The 17,244-nt window shown below is 37.5% G+C and overlaps 1 protein-coding gene across 3 annotated transcripts in view; it reads left to right on the plus strand.

Moving 5' to 3' along the window:
* LOC121375140 (transient receptor potential cation channel subfamily A member 1-like) overlaps positions 1-17,244 on the plus strand; it is a 65,072-nt gene that overhangs the window by 19,909 nt on the left and 27,919 nt on the right. For all 3 annotated transcript variants that reach the window (XM_041502399.1, XM_041502400.1, XM_041502401.1), the window contains exons 3-12: positions 1,041-1,216; positions 2,122-2,229; positions 4,261-4,369; positions 5,496-5,641; positions 6,044-6,232; positions 6,724-6,921; positions 9,224-9,387; positions 11,585-11,749; positions 12,169-12,283; positions 13,001-13,167. In XM_041502399.1, the coding sequence (XP_041358333.1) occupies positions 1,041-1,216; positions 2,122-2,229; positions 4,261-4,369; positions 5,496-5,641; positions 6,044-6,232; positions 6,724-6,921; positions 9,224-9,387; positions 11,585-11,749; positions 12,169-12,283; positions 13,001-13,167 (1,537 nt within the window). The remainder of the gene's footprint in view (positions 1-1,040; positions 1,217-2,121; positions 2,230-4,260; positions 4,370-5,495; positions 5,642-6,043; positions 6,233-6,723; positions 6,922-9,223; positions 9,388-11,584; positions 11,750-12,168; positions 12,284-13,000; positions 13,168-17,244) is intronic.

Genomic DNA, 17,244 nt, shown 5'->3' on the forward strand with positions numbered 1-17,244 from the left:
CTGTTCCTCGTAAAATGTGTAATAGGATGGGAGACAAAATTGTAATTTTCAAAATATTACAAGTTCATTGTTTTTATATTTGCTTTATATACATGTATGTACTGTTTTTGTTATAATAACTTGTTATGGTAAAAGGAATGGGTTATACGTAATTACATTAAGTTTGTGTTATAATAACTTGTTATGGTAAAAGGAATGGGTTATACGTAATTACATTAAGTTTGTGTTATAATAACTTGTTATGGTAAAAGGAATGGGTTATACGTAATTACATTAAGTTTGTGCAATTTGTGTAGTAGCGCTTTTGTAACGCTTAAAGGGGCATTCCTGAATTTGTTGCATTGTAAGATGTTTCCATCTAATAAAATAGTTGTTTAGAATATCAGTGTTTGTATATTCAATTTGTTTCTGGTCGTCTTAATATTTTGTAAGAAGCCCAAGCTGAATTTTGTCTTCAAATAATTTCGTACGTACAAATAAATATATTTTAGGAAATAAAATTAAATTTAACCCAGTACAAATATTACACACTATTAGAAACACGTTTAATATACGGCCACTAATATTTTATGCAGAAAAATATATTTGATATATAATTACAATCGTTAAAAAGTCTCTGTTAGTCGACAACATCTTACAAATTGCAGCAAACTCAGGAATGTCCCTTTAAGTATATACATTTATTGACAACCGCTTTTTTCAGAATCCATAACAGAAACCTCAGTCTTTCAAAGTAGAAAATAAATTATAACTGTCCGGTTATTACATTTTAAAATGTGTTTGATACTGTATTGGTGATGCCCTGTCTGTTAGTGTAAATACTACTAGTACGTCACAAAATACGATCTTTATTCCAAATCATCACTGTCTTGTCAGTGATTCATGAGTACATGTCATCACAGATATATGTATTCGGATGAGCTCTATCCTGTGCTAGGTTTGGTTTATTAAATTAGTCTGGGAGTGGCAGTCTTCTTTGAGCTCTACAGGAAGGATGTATTCTTAAAATATTGGCATGTAAATATGCTACTTTTCTTCAGATTTTGACCTTCAGAATTGTCAAGGGAACACAGCTCTGCACCTGGCTGTACACTGTGACCAGATCAATGTCATCAACTTCCTCATCGAGCACGGCGCCTCCACCGACATCCACAACAACGACAGGACGGCGCCAATTCACGTCGCCGTCACAGTGGGTAGCATCAGCGCTTTAAAGGTATTCTCAGTTATGCCTTTACCATAGTTTGACACCCAATAGCCGATGTATTTTTCGTGCTGGGGTGTCGTTAAATATTCATTCATTCATTCATTCATTCTCAGTTATGTTATAGTTTCACTTTAAGTAGTAAAATACACAACATTATGATGAAATGTGTGTCATTAACTCAATTAAAATATTGAACATTGTCATCATTACTTGTGTTTTTGTTAGTCAATATCGTTTTTTTTGTTTCAAACTGGATGTGAGTAAGAACATTTTGTTAGTCAATATCGTTTTTTTTTTGTTTCAAACTGGATGTGAGTAAGAACATTTTGTTAGTCAATATCGTTTTTTGTTTCAAACTGGATGTGAGTAAGAACATTTCGTTAGTCATAGTGGGAAAAACGGCGGTAGCTTAATTACGTTCTGTGTGTATACCTTAGAATAAATGAATGAATCAATCAATCAATCAGTCAATCAATCAATGTTTAACGACACCCCAGCGCGAAAAATACGGCTATTGGGTTTCAAACTAAGGTAAAATTAAAGTTTGTTTTGTTTAACGACACCCCTAGAGCACATTGATTAATTATTCATCGGCTACTGGATGTCAAACATTTGATAATCCTGACTCATTAACAGCAAGGGATCTTTTATATGCACTTTCCCACAGACAGAAAAGCATATACCTTTGGCCAATTGTGGTGCACTGGGTGGAACGAGAAAACACAATCAGCTGAATGGATCCATCGATGTGATTCGATCCTACGATGCAAACACCTAAGGCGAGCGCTCAACATACTGAGCTAAATCCCGCCCTTCAAATTAAGGTTAATGTAGACAAGAAAAGATGAATGTAGATCGTATATGCAGCTACTTTGAAGACAGCCATAAAGACAAATGATGTGGGGTTTTTGCAGGCTCTACTCCAGCATGACCAGGTGGACGTGAACCAGGCCGGTGAGAGTGGCTTCACACCTCTCCACTACTGCGCACTCTCAGATAACGACAAAGGGGCGGAACTTCTGGTGAGTTCATCCGTTTTTCTCAGCCTTCATTTACCTGTTTTGTAATCGGTGATCATTTGGTCGTTTTGATGACGAATTAATATAACAAAAATGGATGAAAAAAGAATTAAGTTAGTGTTTAACTTCCATAGTATAAACCCTTTCATAGTTGTCTGGACAATTTGAAGCAATGGTTCCGTGAACTGATGCATTAAAGTAAGGTCTTTAATCGCAATGTCTCGATATTCAACGCAATTATGTAAAATATTGCAACATCTGTTTTCTTCTGCTGCATTTTATTTTACCATCCACTCATCTAAATAAGTTGTGCTATGATAATTATGACATCGCTACCATTTGAGCGTACGGGCATAATTCCCTATGACCTCTGAAGACTCTTGAAGATACGTTTCTTAATGGTGGATCTAGAATGATTGTAACATATGCTGAGATACACAGGACCATGCCTAGCCTACAGTAACCAGGGGCAGTACTCAGGAATCAGGGTGTGATCATTTAGGGATACTTCAGCTACACGAACGAACGAACGAAGGAAATGTTTTATTTAACGACACTCTCAACACATTTTATTTACGGTTATATGGTGTCGGACATATGGTTACGGACCACACAGATATTGAGAGAGAAAACCCGCTGTCGCCACTTCATGGGCTACTATTTTTGATTAGCAGTAAGGGATCTTTTATATGCACTATCCAACAGACAGAATAACACATACTACGGCCTTTGATATACCAGTCGTGATGCACTGGCTGGATCGAAAAATAGCCCAATGGGCCCACCGACGGGGATCGATCCCAAACCGACCGCGCGTCAAGCGAACACTTTATCACTGGGCTATGTCCCGCCCCCTAGACGAACGGGGCTCTTTTAAAACAAAGCAAGCATATTTGTTGTTGAGGGGTTGGGCTTTTCTCGAGTACATTTTACTGCCTCTTGGCCACTAATGACGTCCCTGTGGTATATTGTTTTTAAGTACGAGAGACATAGACAATGTTGGTTGGATGCAGTTTATTGTCTAAAGACTCATTTGCTTCTTTATAGGAAGCTGTGCTGATAATCGGTTCGTAAAGTGCTACTTATCTAAAACATTTAATCATCCGGTACAGCTTGTATAACATACGCTTAATGGTGCGTAAACGTACACACAAATAAACCGTGTTTGATTTTTTGTTTTTACTATAACAACAGTTAATGACCTTTACATTCTTTAGTAAATGGTGCTTTAATATTATGGTGAGCAATGACTATACACGCTTTAAAATTAGGTGTTTGTATTTGATATGTTATAATATTAACACAGCGTAAATTTTTCTTAGTTTTGTTTTACCAGAATGTAAATGAAGGAAGAGAAGTCTCAAGTTGGTAATGTAGGTTCTTGTATTTTCCTTTCCAACATGAAACATAATTAATAAGTTAACAACATGGTGATACAGATAATATACAAGTCGGAGCTCTTGGATGAATGACACACAGATCTCCCGATAGAGTTGACATTGCTTATGTTACAAAACTGTCTCTCGGATCTTCCAGTAGAGTTTGTGCTTTGTGAGAGAACTTCAAGGCATGTGAACAGTATCTGTTCTCCCCAAGTCTCTCTTTCATGAGTAAATTATCCTTATTTATAAGACGCATACTAAACACGTATCTATGTAATATATAGTTGTCATGGTGTACTCGTTCAGACGTCTGCAATACATGTGGCAACAATTAAATTGCAATGTATCAGATTGCTCGTTACATATTTAATTAGGTCTTGACACTAATCGGTTTGATTGGCAAGTCACTAAGTGGAATACCACGACAGACGTCAGATTACCAATTAACTAATTTTAAGTAATGCACTCGTAAAAATAAAGATATAATACGTATTGTTATAAAGTTGAAGAGTAGCACTGTGACAGTATGTGGAGGATTGACTAGCTTTGAGACTGTAGGTGGGTTTTTACTTTTGCATTAGTCAATGGTGTTATATTAAGATGAGTCGATATTGTACCATTAAAACTGAAGACGTTTTCGGTAATTCTGCAGCTGGAATATGGTGCCAAGCCCTGCGTCAAGTGTGATTTCGGGTTCTACGCCATCCACGCCGCGGCCAAATCAGCATCGTCCACAACACTGGAAGTGTTGATAAAGCATTGTACGTGCCAATTACATTCACATTCATGTGTTTATTAACCCATACGCAAACATTGTCACCTGTATTATACATGTGCCTTTATTCAATGATCGTGAAGAGTAGACTAATTGCTTCGTTACCAGCTTCAATTTATAAACTGTGAAAAGCGGATTACGAATAGAGTAGAAGCATTTATGAAGATAGTCAATTAAAAGTATTCATGGACATCGCAATCTCTCTCTCTCTCTCTCTCTCTCTCTCTCTCTCTCTCTCTCTCTCTCTCTCTCTCTCTCTCTCTCTCCAACACTCCATGCATCAACAATAAAGTTAATCTTATCTAGTTAGAAATGGTATTGTTATTTTTAGCATCCGCATACAGAATATCAAAACTGACTCAAAGCAGTTTCAAATTCAACTTGACAGCTAAATCTGCTTTTTTATTACCTTGCAAAATTCCTATCTGTGATTCTTAAGTAGTTAACAGATATTTATGTTTTGTCTGCATGAAATACTACAAAACCATGTGTTCCTGAATTAGCCATAAATGAGTGATGATACCAAGTGTTATGAAACCGCGTGCGAACTCTACGTCTGTGGTGGCACTCCTCTTGAGCTCAGCAACTATTGTTAACTAGATACATTAACTAGAGTGATACATATCGAAATGTTAATGTCTGGACAGGATTGTGGCATACCTTCAGTGAATTCTTATGGAGATATATTGGATATAGCATCTGTATGAAAATCTGTGTTACTGTTAGACATATTTGTTACATACGGAATCGGGGGTCCGCGCGTTTTCTGATTAAATTTAAGGCTCAAACGGAGTGACCGGAATGTGACGTCAAGACAAATATATAACACCCTGGAAAGTCGACATATGAGGCGTATGCCTATGAGTATTAAATGGATTTAAATTTGAAAGTAAAGTAATAATACAGTTTACAAATACTGAGCTATTGAAGTAATTGGTGTTGGGTGTTTGTTACATTGAGTACTCAAAGATTACAATAATGATATTTAACAGGCAGAGGCGATATGTGTGAAAGGGGAATGAAAGAAAGTGCTACACTTTAAAATACCGAGACATTTAAATATAACTAAGTCAGTATCTTCAGGTATTTGATATTTCTGCTCTCGATTCTAGCTGAATCTCTCGGCTACACTCGAGAGGCTGTGTTATCCTGGAAGGACATGGAGAACAACATGCCTCTCCACTCAGCGGTCAACGGAGGAAACATCAAAGCCGTGGAAGTTTGTCTCAAGGCAGGTGCACCTGTGAATGTCTTACAGGTAAATATAATATTAAATCTGTTTGTATACGACAGTGGCCCATGCCTAGTCCAGACTCAGCCAATGGCTATGCCAGAGACGGGATCTGGAATGAACATGCCTAGACCTTAATGGATATAGGCATGATCAAACTATTTGATTTAACTGGACATTACGCCACATGGATAGCCACAGGTCAGCTACACAGGGGAACGGTAACAATCAACGATGAACAGAAAACAATAAGAGCGCGGTTATTGTAATTACATAAAGCGCGGAAAACCATGCGACAGTTTCTTTTTAAATGTCAACAATAATCACATGGATATTTTATTAATATATATATATATATATATATTTATTTATTTATTTATTTATTTGTGGGCAAAGTGCCTTAAAATTGTTTTATGTTTTTGCTTGTAGGATGACAGGGCGACTCCAGTTCATTTCGCCTGTCTTCAAGGAAATCTCGACATGCTTCATCTCATGTACAACGCTCAGCCAGGCAACTTTGAGAATGCTCTGCATGTCTCCGACAGCTGTGACATGACGCCGTTACACCGCGCCGCTCTCTTCAACCACGTGGCTGTCGTCAGATTCCTGGTGGAGAAAGTAAGTGGCGTTTCAGCATTGCTGGTCATTAAAATTCCTGACCTTTGTTTTATAGGTACAACAGGGATGTAACTTTTGGGTTTCGCATCAAATTATTTGCGAACTTCTACAACAAACAAGTTGGCTGAGCCAAAATTGATAATTTAAGTAAAAAAGTGAATGGTAATATGTAAATTAATGGTCGAAAAAGTTTAAATAATCTGTAAATTAACGATTAGAAAAGTTATACGTAATGTGTAAATTAATAGTCAATGGTGAAAAAAGTTGTAACTGCGGAAACCATAATAACAATAATAACTGAGAATCTGGTAGTGTGTTTCCGATGGACTTCAGAATATCTATGTTTGTGGTGTCCTTGCAAAACATATTTTTGTCACCATTCAACTCGTTATCATAATATGTTTGTCAGTGGTGTCCCAACAAAATATTTTCTTTTCTCTGTATGGTACTGTATTGTAAAAAAAATTTATAATTTAAAAACAAAAATTCAGGGAGCTGACGTGAACGCTAAAGACTGTCACGGTAGAACGCCGTTGTTGCTGTCAGCGTCAAAGTGCGGTTGGCTTACGGTAAAATGCTTGCTGGAAAACAAAGCAGATTTATGTGTGAAGGACGAGCACAACAGGAACTTCCTTCATATAGCCATCAAGTTTGGTGGAAACCCCAACGACTTCGTTGACTTTGAAGAGGTGGGTAGTTATCTTCAGTTTATCTGAAGCCCACCTCACAATTGTGACATTCTTCTTCGTCATATATATTTTTATATTTCTGCAATCTATACCCCCTTCACAATACAATTCACCACCCTTTTGCAAGTCTGAAATTATCTGTTTTTATTAGTCCACATCATTGCTAATGTTTGTGAAGGGAAGCTCTGAATCACTGCCTTACAATATGATTTTAATTACATCAAATATCAAATACATCAAATGTATAACACAATGCCATAGCATTGATATGGAATATTTAATTATATAACAATTTTATAAATTATAATTGCAATTTTGCAATATTTTTTATTTGATATTTCTTGTATAATGTGTGTAATTATCTTTATATAATATGTTGTACCAGTGGCACCAGTAGTGACGTAGATATGGAGCATTGCTGTCATACCGAGTAACGTTTTCGTTCGTGTAAAATGAGTTCTTTATACCCAGCACTTGGATAGCAGTGTATTAAACAGAACGATAAAACCCCAGAAATGTTCTCCATGGGGCGTAACAAAATAATGATAAATTTACGGGGAATGAGGTATCAAAGAACATGAAATAAAATACATGTAGTAACAGATCTATAACTTTGACATTAAAATATTGTTGAAATGACGGTAATTACTGGATCGATCATACTCATACTGAAGAAGACGATTTACGTCGACGGCTAACTGAAAATAACAATAACTGATGGTGACCCTCGAGTATGAAAGACATACAGGGTATGAAAATGATATCATGAGGAGATTTATTTCACGTCAGGGTATCATTTCACACACACACACCCCACCACTACTACTACCACCACCACCACCTTCCAGAAACAAATAATTTAGGAGGCGGGGGTTACTAAACATGGTTATCAGTAGATTAGATTTTACAACGACAAAAATAGTCAGCGCATTGATTTCAACTGGGAAGTCCTTACGTTGGGTGGAGTTATCTAGTTGCTACATTTAATTATTGCTAAATCGGCTATATAAAATTATAGCCATACTTAATCGCTCTTTTCTTAGATGCCAATAGTGCATAGTGTACAACCCACACAGTAGATATAGTTATTTATCCTATAACTTACCCAGGATATCCATGTGATAATTTAGTGTATTAACCCATGTAATAATGGTATGTAAATTTAAAGGTATAAACAAATTTGGCAAGGTCTTTAGGTAATAATGTGTTGCTGTCAATGGGTCATTTGATTACTAGCCAACAATATTTGTATACCTGAGCGTAACGTTTTCATAAGATTTAGTTAAAATGCGCGACGTCACCGCAATGTTTGTTAATCGTGATGACGTCATATTACCGATGGAGGCAACTTTAGTACTATGATTCACTAAAAATCTAATAAAAAGGTTATTTTAGAAGTGTTATAGGATAAACAGAATTCGCTACTCGTGTTTTATAATATGTAAAATATCAACCTCGTCTAGTTAATCGGTGTTTGTCGAGGCTCAATATCGATTAATAGACTCAGTTGATATGCTCCATATTAAACAACACTCGTGACGAATCCTCTATATCTAACTTACATGTATGTAGGCATAACGTGATATCTTGTATTTGATCGGAAAGCATTAACAATGTGAACGACTATAATTTCGCTATGTCTACAAAGTGACGAAGGTGATAAAAGCCTTTTCATGGTAAATGTCATTTTGGTTTCCTCCTTGTATTAAACTTTGAAGTATTTGTGTTAATATTTTCAAGTATTTGTGTTAATATATATGTCCTGTTCTGACGTGTGCAGCTTGTTCTGAATGCGCACGTTAAAATCTAAGACTTGACCTTACCTGACCTGTGTCAGTTTAAAGTTTAATAAAGTCTACTGCTTGAAAAAAAAAAAGGTAGCTTATTTGTAACTTTGTTCAGATCTGACGATTACTAGTATATTCAAGATTCATCAGGAATTCACAGAGATCAACACCACACCCAGCGTTTGGGATCCCTGTTAATAATTTTAAACTGTGTGACAGCACTCTCGAGAATATCATTTATTGAACAATACATCTTTCATGCACCGCCAAAAAGAGGACTGCTACTCCCAGATTAGTTTACTTAAACAAAACTAACACAGGACAGAGTTCATTGAAGTAAATATATTTATGATGATATGCACTGTCAATATAGTGATGATATCAGGTGTCAGCGAAAGATGAACGTATCATGCCCCACCTGTGGCGCGAGACTGGAACCAAATCGTTATTCTGTCTCGTCATTCTTTCGGAATGGTGCTTGTCTTATACAGTGCGACTGTGTCTGTTTTCTACAGCTTGTGAAGAGTCACCTAAACGAGAAGGACGACTACGGCTGCACGCCGCTCCACTACGCGTGTAAGGAGGGACACTTGAAGGCTGTCGACGAGCTGCTGAAGATGGGAGCGAGTGTAAATGTGAAGAACAACGAGAAACAGAGTCCATTCCATTTCGCTGCCAGGTATGTTGGACGTTACGAGAAACAGTCCATTCCATTTCGCAGCCAGGTATGTTGGACGTTACGAGAAACAGAGTCCATTCCATTTCGCTGCCCATTCCATTTCGCAGCCAGGTATGTTGGACGTTACGAGAAACAGTCCATTCCATTTCGCAGCCAGGTATGTTGGACGTTACGAGAAACAGAGTCCATTCCATTTCGCTGCCAGGTATATTGGACGTTACGAGAAACAGAGTCCATTCCATTTCGCAGCCAGGTATGTTGGACGTTACGAGAAACAGAGTCCATTCCATTTCGCTGCCCATTCCATTTCGCAGCCAGGTATGTTGGACGTTACGAGAAACAGTCCATTCCATTTCGCAGCCAGGTATGTTGGACGTTACGAGAAACAGAGTTTATTCTATTTCGCTGCCAGGTATGTTGGACGTTACGAGAAACAGAGTCCATTCCATTTCGCAGCCAGGTATGTTGGACGTTACGAGAAACAGAGTCCATTCCATTTCGCTGCCAGGTATGTTGGACGTTACGAGAAACAGTCCATTCCATTTCGCTGCCAGGTATGTTGGACGTTACGAGAAACAGTCCATTCCATTTCGCTGCCAGGTATGTTGGACGTTACGAGAAACAGAGTCCATTCCATTTCGCTGCCAGGTATGTTGGACGTTACGAGAAATAGAGTCCATTCCATTTCGCAGCCAGGTATGTTGGACGTAATGTGATAATTAGAAATCGGGGTAATGATCCCATGTGCAGTTGTTAATCAGAGGCTTAAACAACAGAGTTGAGGTATAGTTGCTTGCCACAGAAAATATTTTTAAAATTAATTCGAATTTGCAGGTACCCCTTTTTATCTAGTTGGGGAAGATCGCTTATTACTGCCCTCAAATTCCTTATTACTTAAACCATCCGAGAATCCCTCCCCCACCACCCACCCATCTGGTCCCCGTTCCACGAAGCAATCTTTGCACTAAGATCACCTTAAGTGTATACCTACTGTATGCACTTAAGGTGATCGTAGGGGCGGGACGTAGCCCAGTGCGCAGTTGGTCTGGAATCGACCCCCGTCGGTGGGCCTATTGAGCTATTTCTCGTTCCAGCCATTGCACCACAACTGGTTTATCAAAGGTCGTGGAATAGCCGATGATTAATAAATAAATGTGCTCTAGTAGTGTCGTTTAAAAATTAAGGTCATCGTAGCACTACGGTCTCCTCGGGGGCCAGGTCAGTTTTGAAACTGATGTTCACTCTGTTGCCTTTGGTTATGAATGAATGAATGAATGAATGAATGTTTAACGACACCCCAGCACGAACAAATACATCGGCTATTGGGTGTCAAACTATGGTAATGCAAACAAATAAAGTGATGATCAACATCAATATAAAAATTCAACAGTTAAATAAAAACACAGTGTAAAGAACTGCAAAAATACAAATATCACAGATAGATACTGACTTTTATTCAAAATGTTAATTGTATCTAAAAAAAAAAAAGGGGGATTTATTCTGTATTGTCCATTCTCAAAGAGAATGTTACACCCCTGCACCACGGTTATGAGACGTAATTGTGATTGTGCTATTTTAATGTGACATTCCAGAGTTTGCTGCAATTTTTAAGATGTTATGGACTAACATAGACTTTTTAGCGATTGTAATTACATATCAAATATATTTTTCTGCATACAATATTAGTGGCTGTATATTAAACGTACGAAATTATTTGAAGACAAAATCCAGTTTGGGCTTCTTACAAATATTAAGACGACCAGAAACAAATTGAATATACAGGCACTGATATTCTAAATACGAAAATATATTTAATATGTAAGTTTAATCGTAGAAATATAGAAAGTCAGAAACATCTTACAATGCATCAAACTCAGGAATGTTCCTTTAATGTCTTACGTTTTGTAAGTATAATAGACTATTAACTTTTCCATATATCACAGCGATGTTTATATTTCATAACAACATATGAAAGGTTTCATTATGTAGCAATACCATATGCAAAATGTTCCCTGTACTGCCAAATTGCTCTTTGCTGAAAGAGTAATAGATCAGGGGAGGCGTAAAACGTTTAAAAGCTCGTTCGCTAAGACTGTTCATAACTGCACTTTGTCCAAAACGTCGAGAGATCTGCTATGTTTTAACAAAAAATACTTCAATGGTTTGTGTTCATAATTAAGTTGCATTACTGTTCCAGATATGGTCGATTTATGACATGCAAACGTCTGTTGGAGACTGACCAGGGTCCAAACATTATCAACGAGACTGATGCCAAGGGTAGAACTGCTCTACACATCGCCTCGATGAATGGTTACACCAAAATCATCAGTCTACTTATGCAGAAAGGTGCAGTTTTTGCTAAGTACGTACAAAATAAAAGGTTCCTTTATTCCACTGAATTGTCAAAACGTAATGCTTATCAACACCTCTCTACTTGCTCCTTTGACTGAGGCTGTTTGTCACTAAGACGTAATGTCACCAACATTACTGTATTTTGAAATGTTTCTTTGACATTTGTACTACACAAAACAAATCATGTTAGATGTCAAAATGCATTGTCTTGAAGACGCACGTCTTAAATATCCCTTTCTCTCCCTCGTAACGTTTTGTAACGCATCACGTGATATTCCCTGCCACCCAGGAGAGTTGAACAGCGTGGTTTGTATTATTGGTTTATTTTGCGGGTGGTTTTATTGAGGATTTGAAGTTATTTTGTGGTGTCATTTAAAAGTAACGTTTGGGTTTTTTTTCTCCAAAACGGTTCCAAAATATTACTTTCAGAGACTACGAGAGTAACAACGCCCTGCATTATGCTGCGATGAACGGTTACACGCAAAGCATTCGTCTGTTGGTGAGCGTGCATTCCAATCTCCTGAACGCAGCCAACGTAAAGGGGGTGAGCTGTCCACGTTGTGTTTTGTTGGGTGTTTTTTGTTTTGTTTTGTTTTTGTGCGTGTGTTAAATGTATGATGTCGATGCTATAAAGTTATCAAAATAAATATATCTTTTGTTTTCGGTGTTCGTGTATAAAACATGTTTTCCTGAATATATATTTGTGTGTATGGTGCACCATATGTCTGTTTATTTGTGTTGCACTGTGGATGTACCATGTATTGACAGAATGTACACACCTAGGTCCTGGAGAACGTTGAGGATATAATCGAGAGAAACACTTTAATAATGATGCGATTGCTTTGTACCAAATGAGAGATATTTCCTTTTTCAAAATTCAATATGTAGCGTTAAATATTTACGGAGTAAATGCAACTGCAGCTCTTACTGACAAATTTCTAAAAGCCATTCTCTTTCATAAGTTGTTTGTTTATTTGTAGTTATTTTATCTTTTTCGTGGGGGGGGGGGGGGGGGGAGCGGTTGGGTTTTTTTGTTATCTTTTGTGTTTTGTGGCTTATTTATTGTTTGAAGGTAGCTTATTATATATGTGGCATGAACATCTCTTTTCAAAATACCGATAAATTGTTTATCTCATTTCATCAGCTAGGTAACATAAATGGCACGTGGTATGTATGACGTATGAGAGAATAAAGCTGAGATTCCATTTATCTGTATTCGTGAACGACAGTTCGCGTGAAGCATTTTTGTCATACCTTACAGGAGACCGCCCTTCATGCTGCAGCCAAAAATGGAAAGGCGCATGCAGTGACTCTTCTCCTGACCCTGGGGGCACGGATTACTAAGAACAACGACAACAGGTCGTTCTTCGACTACATTTTAGAAAACCAACAGACAGAGGTGGCTTTGGCCGTTGTTGACCACGAAAGGTAGAGTAGAATAGCAAAATGTTTAATCATTGCTTTGTTTACATTTAGGGGCCGGACGTAGCCCAGTGGTGAAACGCTTGTTTGATGTGTGGTCGGTTTAGGATCGATTCCCATCAGTAGGCCCATTGGGCTATTTCTCGTTCCAGCCAGTGCATCACGACTGGTATATCAAAGGTCATGGTATGTGCTATTCTGTATTTGGGATGGTGTATATAAAAGATCCTTTGCTACTAATAGAAGCATATAGCAGGTTTCCTCTCTAAGACTATATGTCAAAATTACCAAATGTTTGACGTCCAATAGCCGATGATTACACCTCAATATATATCTTTGATTTCATAGAATAGCCTCTACATATTTATTACAAAAGCTGCAAACGTTCTCTTGAAACTCGACCTATTTTAGAGGAAAACAAATGAAAATCCAAAACTATGTCCAGCTGATAAAAGCAACGACAAGTATTACATTAGTTGTTTACATACATTCAAGATATGGAATTAATGTTTGTACCTCTACCATTATTTGTTTGTTTTTCTTCCTTTTTTCCGTTTTTGTTTTCCTCTTTTAAATTTCGGCTGGCTTACAGTGGCGATATCCATATGGGACATGGTGATAACATTTTAGTCGCTGCTACCATCATTAGTGAGTGGTATCAACAGTATTTGTTTGTTATTGAATATCAGATAATATGTTGTCTTCCTGGTTGTGTATGTACATGTATAATAGGTCATAGTTGCAATATAAGTATCGTCGTTTCGTTATATTAATGGACACCCAATAGCCAATGTATTTTTCGTGCTGGGGTGTCGTTAAACATTCATTCATTCAATCTGTATTATACAATTGCTGTGTCACCCTAAATGGGTGAAGTATTCTGGGATTAAGGTCAAGGTCGATGATAGAAGAGAGAAGACAATTTCAAGGCTCTGCTAACAAGTGTAAATTTAGTAAACTATATACTAAGATTTGTCTTAAAACGTGTAGGACATATTGGTAACATACTGAAGGTCGCTTGGAGCTATATTTGATCCCTCATCAGACTTTATTACAAGTTCACTTCATAAAAAGGCTAGCAGTCAACAAGTATGAAGGAGTAGCCATGTTATCACCGGACCCCAAGCCCAGACCCCAGATGTAACAAGCCATAATCACAACAATGTGGTGAGTGTAAACAACCGTCTATAAACTCTCCTAGCCTGTAAAGCAATATTAAATACTACTCACAGTTTGCCATGTCAGTATGCATTACTAAATATAAAGTCTATATTTATTAACTTGGCTAGCCGAGGAAACAGAGATTTCAGTAAACGTAACATCTCAAGTGACTCCAGTTTTGAGACACAAGGAAAAGATAAGTGTGGTCAGAAAAAGGAAAACATAAAACAGGATTCTAAAAGAATACGTCATTTAGAAATGCAAGCTAAAGATAAAGAAGTCGAGATGAAAGGTTCAGAGTCAACAAATCAAAATGACGGCTTTCGCAGATTATGATTGAACTGAAGACCATAAGTGAAAAACTCATAACAAAAGACGACCTAAAGGTTGAGTTAGAAAAAATAAAAACAGACATTTTGAGTCGAATGAAGGAAAGAATAGATAAACTTGAACTTAGTATAACAGTTGAAATTGAAAAGGACAAATTAGAAAACAAAATCAGACATTAAGAAAACAAAGTAGAAAAATTCGAATCCGACACACACTCAGCAGTGTTTTCCGGTACGGTGGCTTTGAAAAAAAATTAGTGACTTGGAACAATATACTCGGAAAAATACAGTGCGAATCTTCGGCGTTGCAGATACAAATAAGGAAGAAACCGCAGAACGGTCTAGAGGTCTAATTAACGAGCTACTCTCGACTTACTAATTCAAAACCTATGTTAGCTTCGAAACTTTCTCTTTCGACCAACCGTTCAAAAGTGCGCCCAAATCTTATCATCAAAACTGCGCACCATTTTCTCTTTGGCATTTAACTGCTCCAACAAAATTCCATAGCACCATTACCATATACCTCCCCACCCCCCCCCCCCCCACCCCCCACCCCCACCCCTCCGCCTGTTACCGACCACGGTCAGGCTGCTGGAGTTCCCTTGCACCTGCCAGTGCAGGCGGTCCCTCCTCCTACCCACCCCACCTTTCCTGAGAAGCCGGCCGAGGCCGGCTCTTATGCCCAGGACAGGCGTGCGCTACAACAGCTTGTTCTGAATGTGCACGTAAAGCCCTATGACCTGACCTGACAAGAACAGTCCATCGACCAAGCCGTGGGAGTCTTCTCCAAAATAGATGTGAATATCTCCAAATCTGACATAAACATTGCTCATCGCACGGGTAAATTTCAGCCAGATAAGTCACGGCCAATCATTGTCAAATTTGTCTCGCGAATTCACAAACACCGAGTACTGCAATAAAGACGTAAGCTAAAAGGAACTGGGATGGGAATACGTGAAGACTTCACAGTAAAAAACCTCTCCTATTTACGAACACTGCAAGAACACGAGACCGACGAAGACGACCCCTGCGCGTGCTGTAACTTCACCGTGGTGCAGGGGTGTAACATTCTCTTTGAGAATGACCAATACAGCACAAATTGAGTAAAAGTCAGTATCTATCTGTGATATTTGTGTTTTTGCACAATTCTTTACACTGTGTTTTTGTTTAACTGTTGAATTTTTATTATTGATGTTGATCATCACCTTAGATTTGCATTTACCATAGTTTGACACCCAATAGCCGATGTATTTTTCGTGCTGGGGTGTCGTTAAACATCCATTCATTCATACGAAGACGAGTGGAATAAATAGCAACACGGCGACATATTCATGTGGCTAATTAATAAATATTCAAGGAACTCCATGTGTGTATACACATGTATGTGTGTATATGTATGTATATGTGTGTGTATGTGTATGTATTTATATATATATATAGCGTGCACAGGGAGAAAAACAACATTGTATATGATGAGTTACACATCGCAATGGATCAATATGCACGTCTGAGTTTCCTATCACGTGTACGCGCGCATGTTAGTGTATACATGTATATGTATTTTAAGTATACATTCATGTATGTTGTGTATGTGTGTACGTATGAAAGTATTCATGTGTGAAGGGGTTATATGTTTGTTTTCAAATGAAGGTATGCATGCATAACCAGTTTTTGTTTTTCCAGTTCCGCATATAGGTATGTTATGTATGTATGAATATAAGTGTGTGTGAGTGTATGTATGAATAAAAGTGTGTTTATATATATATATATATATATATATATATATATATATATATATATATATATATACAGTCAAACCTGTCCTAGCGGTCATCTGTATTCAGAGGTCACCTGCCTTAAGCGGCCACTTTTCCCCTCCCAAACGATTTTATGACATTAATGCACCTACATAATAAGCGGTCACCTTTCTAACGCGGTCAGTGGCCACCCAAATCGGATCCCAAATCGCTAAAATACCTGTATTAAGCGGCCACGGTGAATGTTTACTATTATATAAAATACCTGTATTAAGCGGCCACGGTGAATGTTTACTATTATATAAAATACCTGTATTAAGCGGCCACGGTGAATGTTTACTATTATATAAAATACCTGTATTAAGCGGCCACGGTGAATGTTTACTATTATATAAAATACCTGTATTAAGCGGCCACGGTGAATGTTTACTATTATATAAAAGGGATATTTAAAGGGACAGACCCTAGTTTGAACCCGTGAAAATAAACACTAAGTTTATTTAATCTACAAACCTGTAAAACATTTGGATAACGTTACAATTTAGTGAAACATAAGTCTGTGACTTTGAAATGGTGAAATACCCTCTAAAAATAGACTAAAACTCGACTCCATAGCTGTTACTTCTCAGACGCACGTGCGTTTTTAAAAATATGAGAAATACATTTTGTGATATTAAAAACACCAGGATGACCAAAAATACTTCGAATGTATGGAAATTGATAATCTAAACAATAAAATCTAAGTAAAGTATGATTTAAGTTATCAAAAACGGTTATAATAGTCAAAAATATGCGTTAGTGTTTAAAAACTAGGGTATGTCCCTTTAACGACAGCG

The sequence above is a fragment of the Gigantopelta aegis genome, chromosome 6, assembly GCF_016097555.1.
Source record: "Gigantopelta aegis isolate Gae_Host chromosome 6, Gae_host_genome, whole genome shotgun sequence".
Lineage (NCBI taxonomy): Eukaryota > Metazoa > Mollusca > Gastropoda > Neomphalida > Peltospiridae > Gigantopelta > Gigantopelta aegis.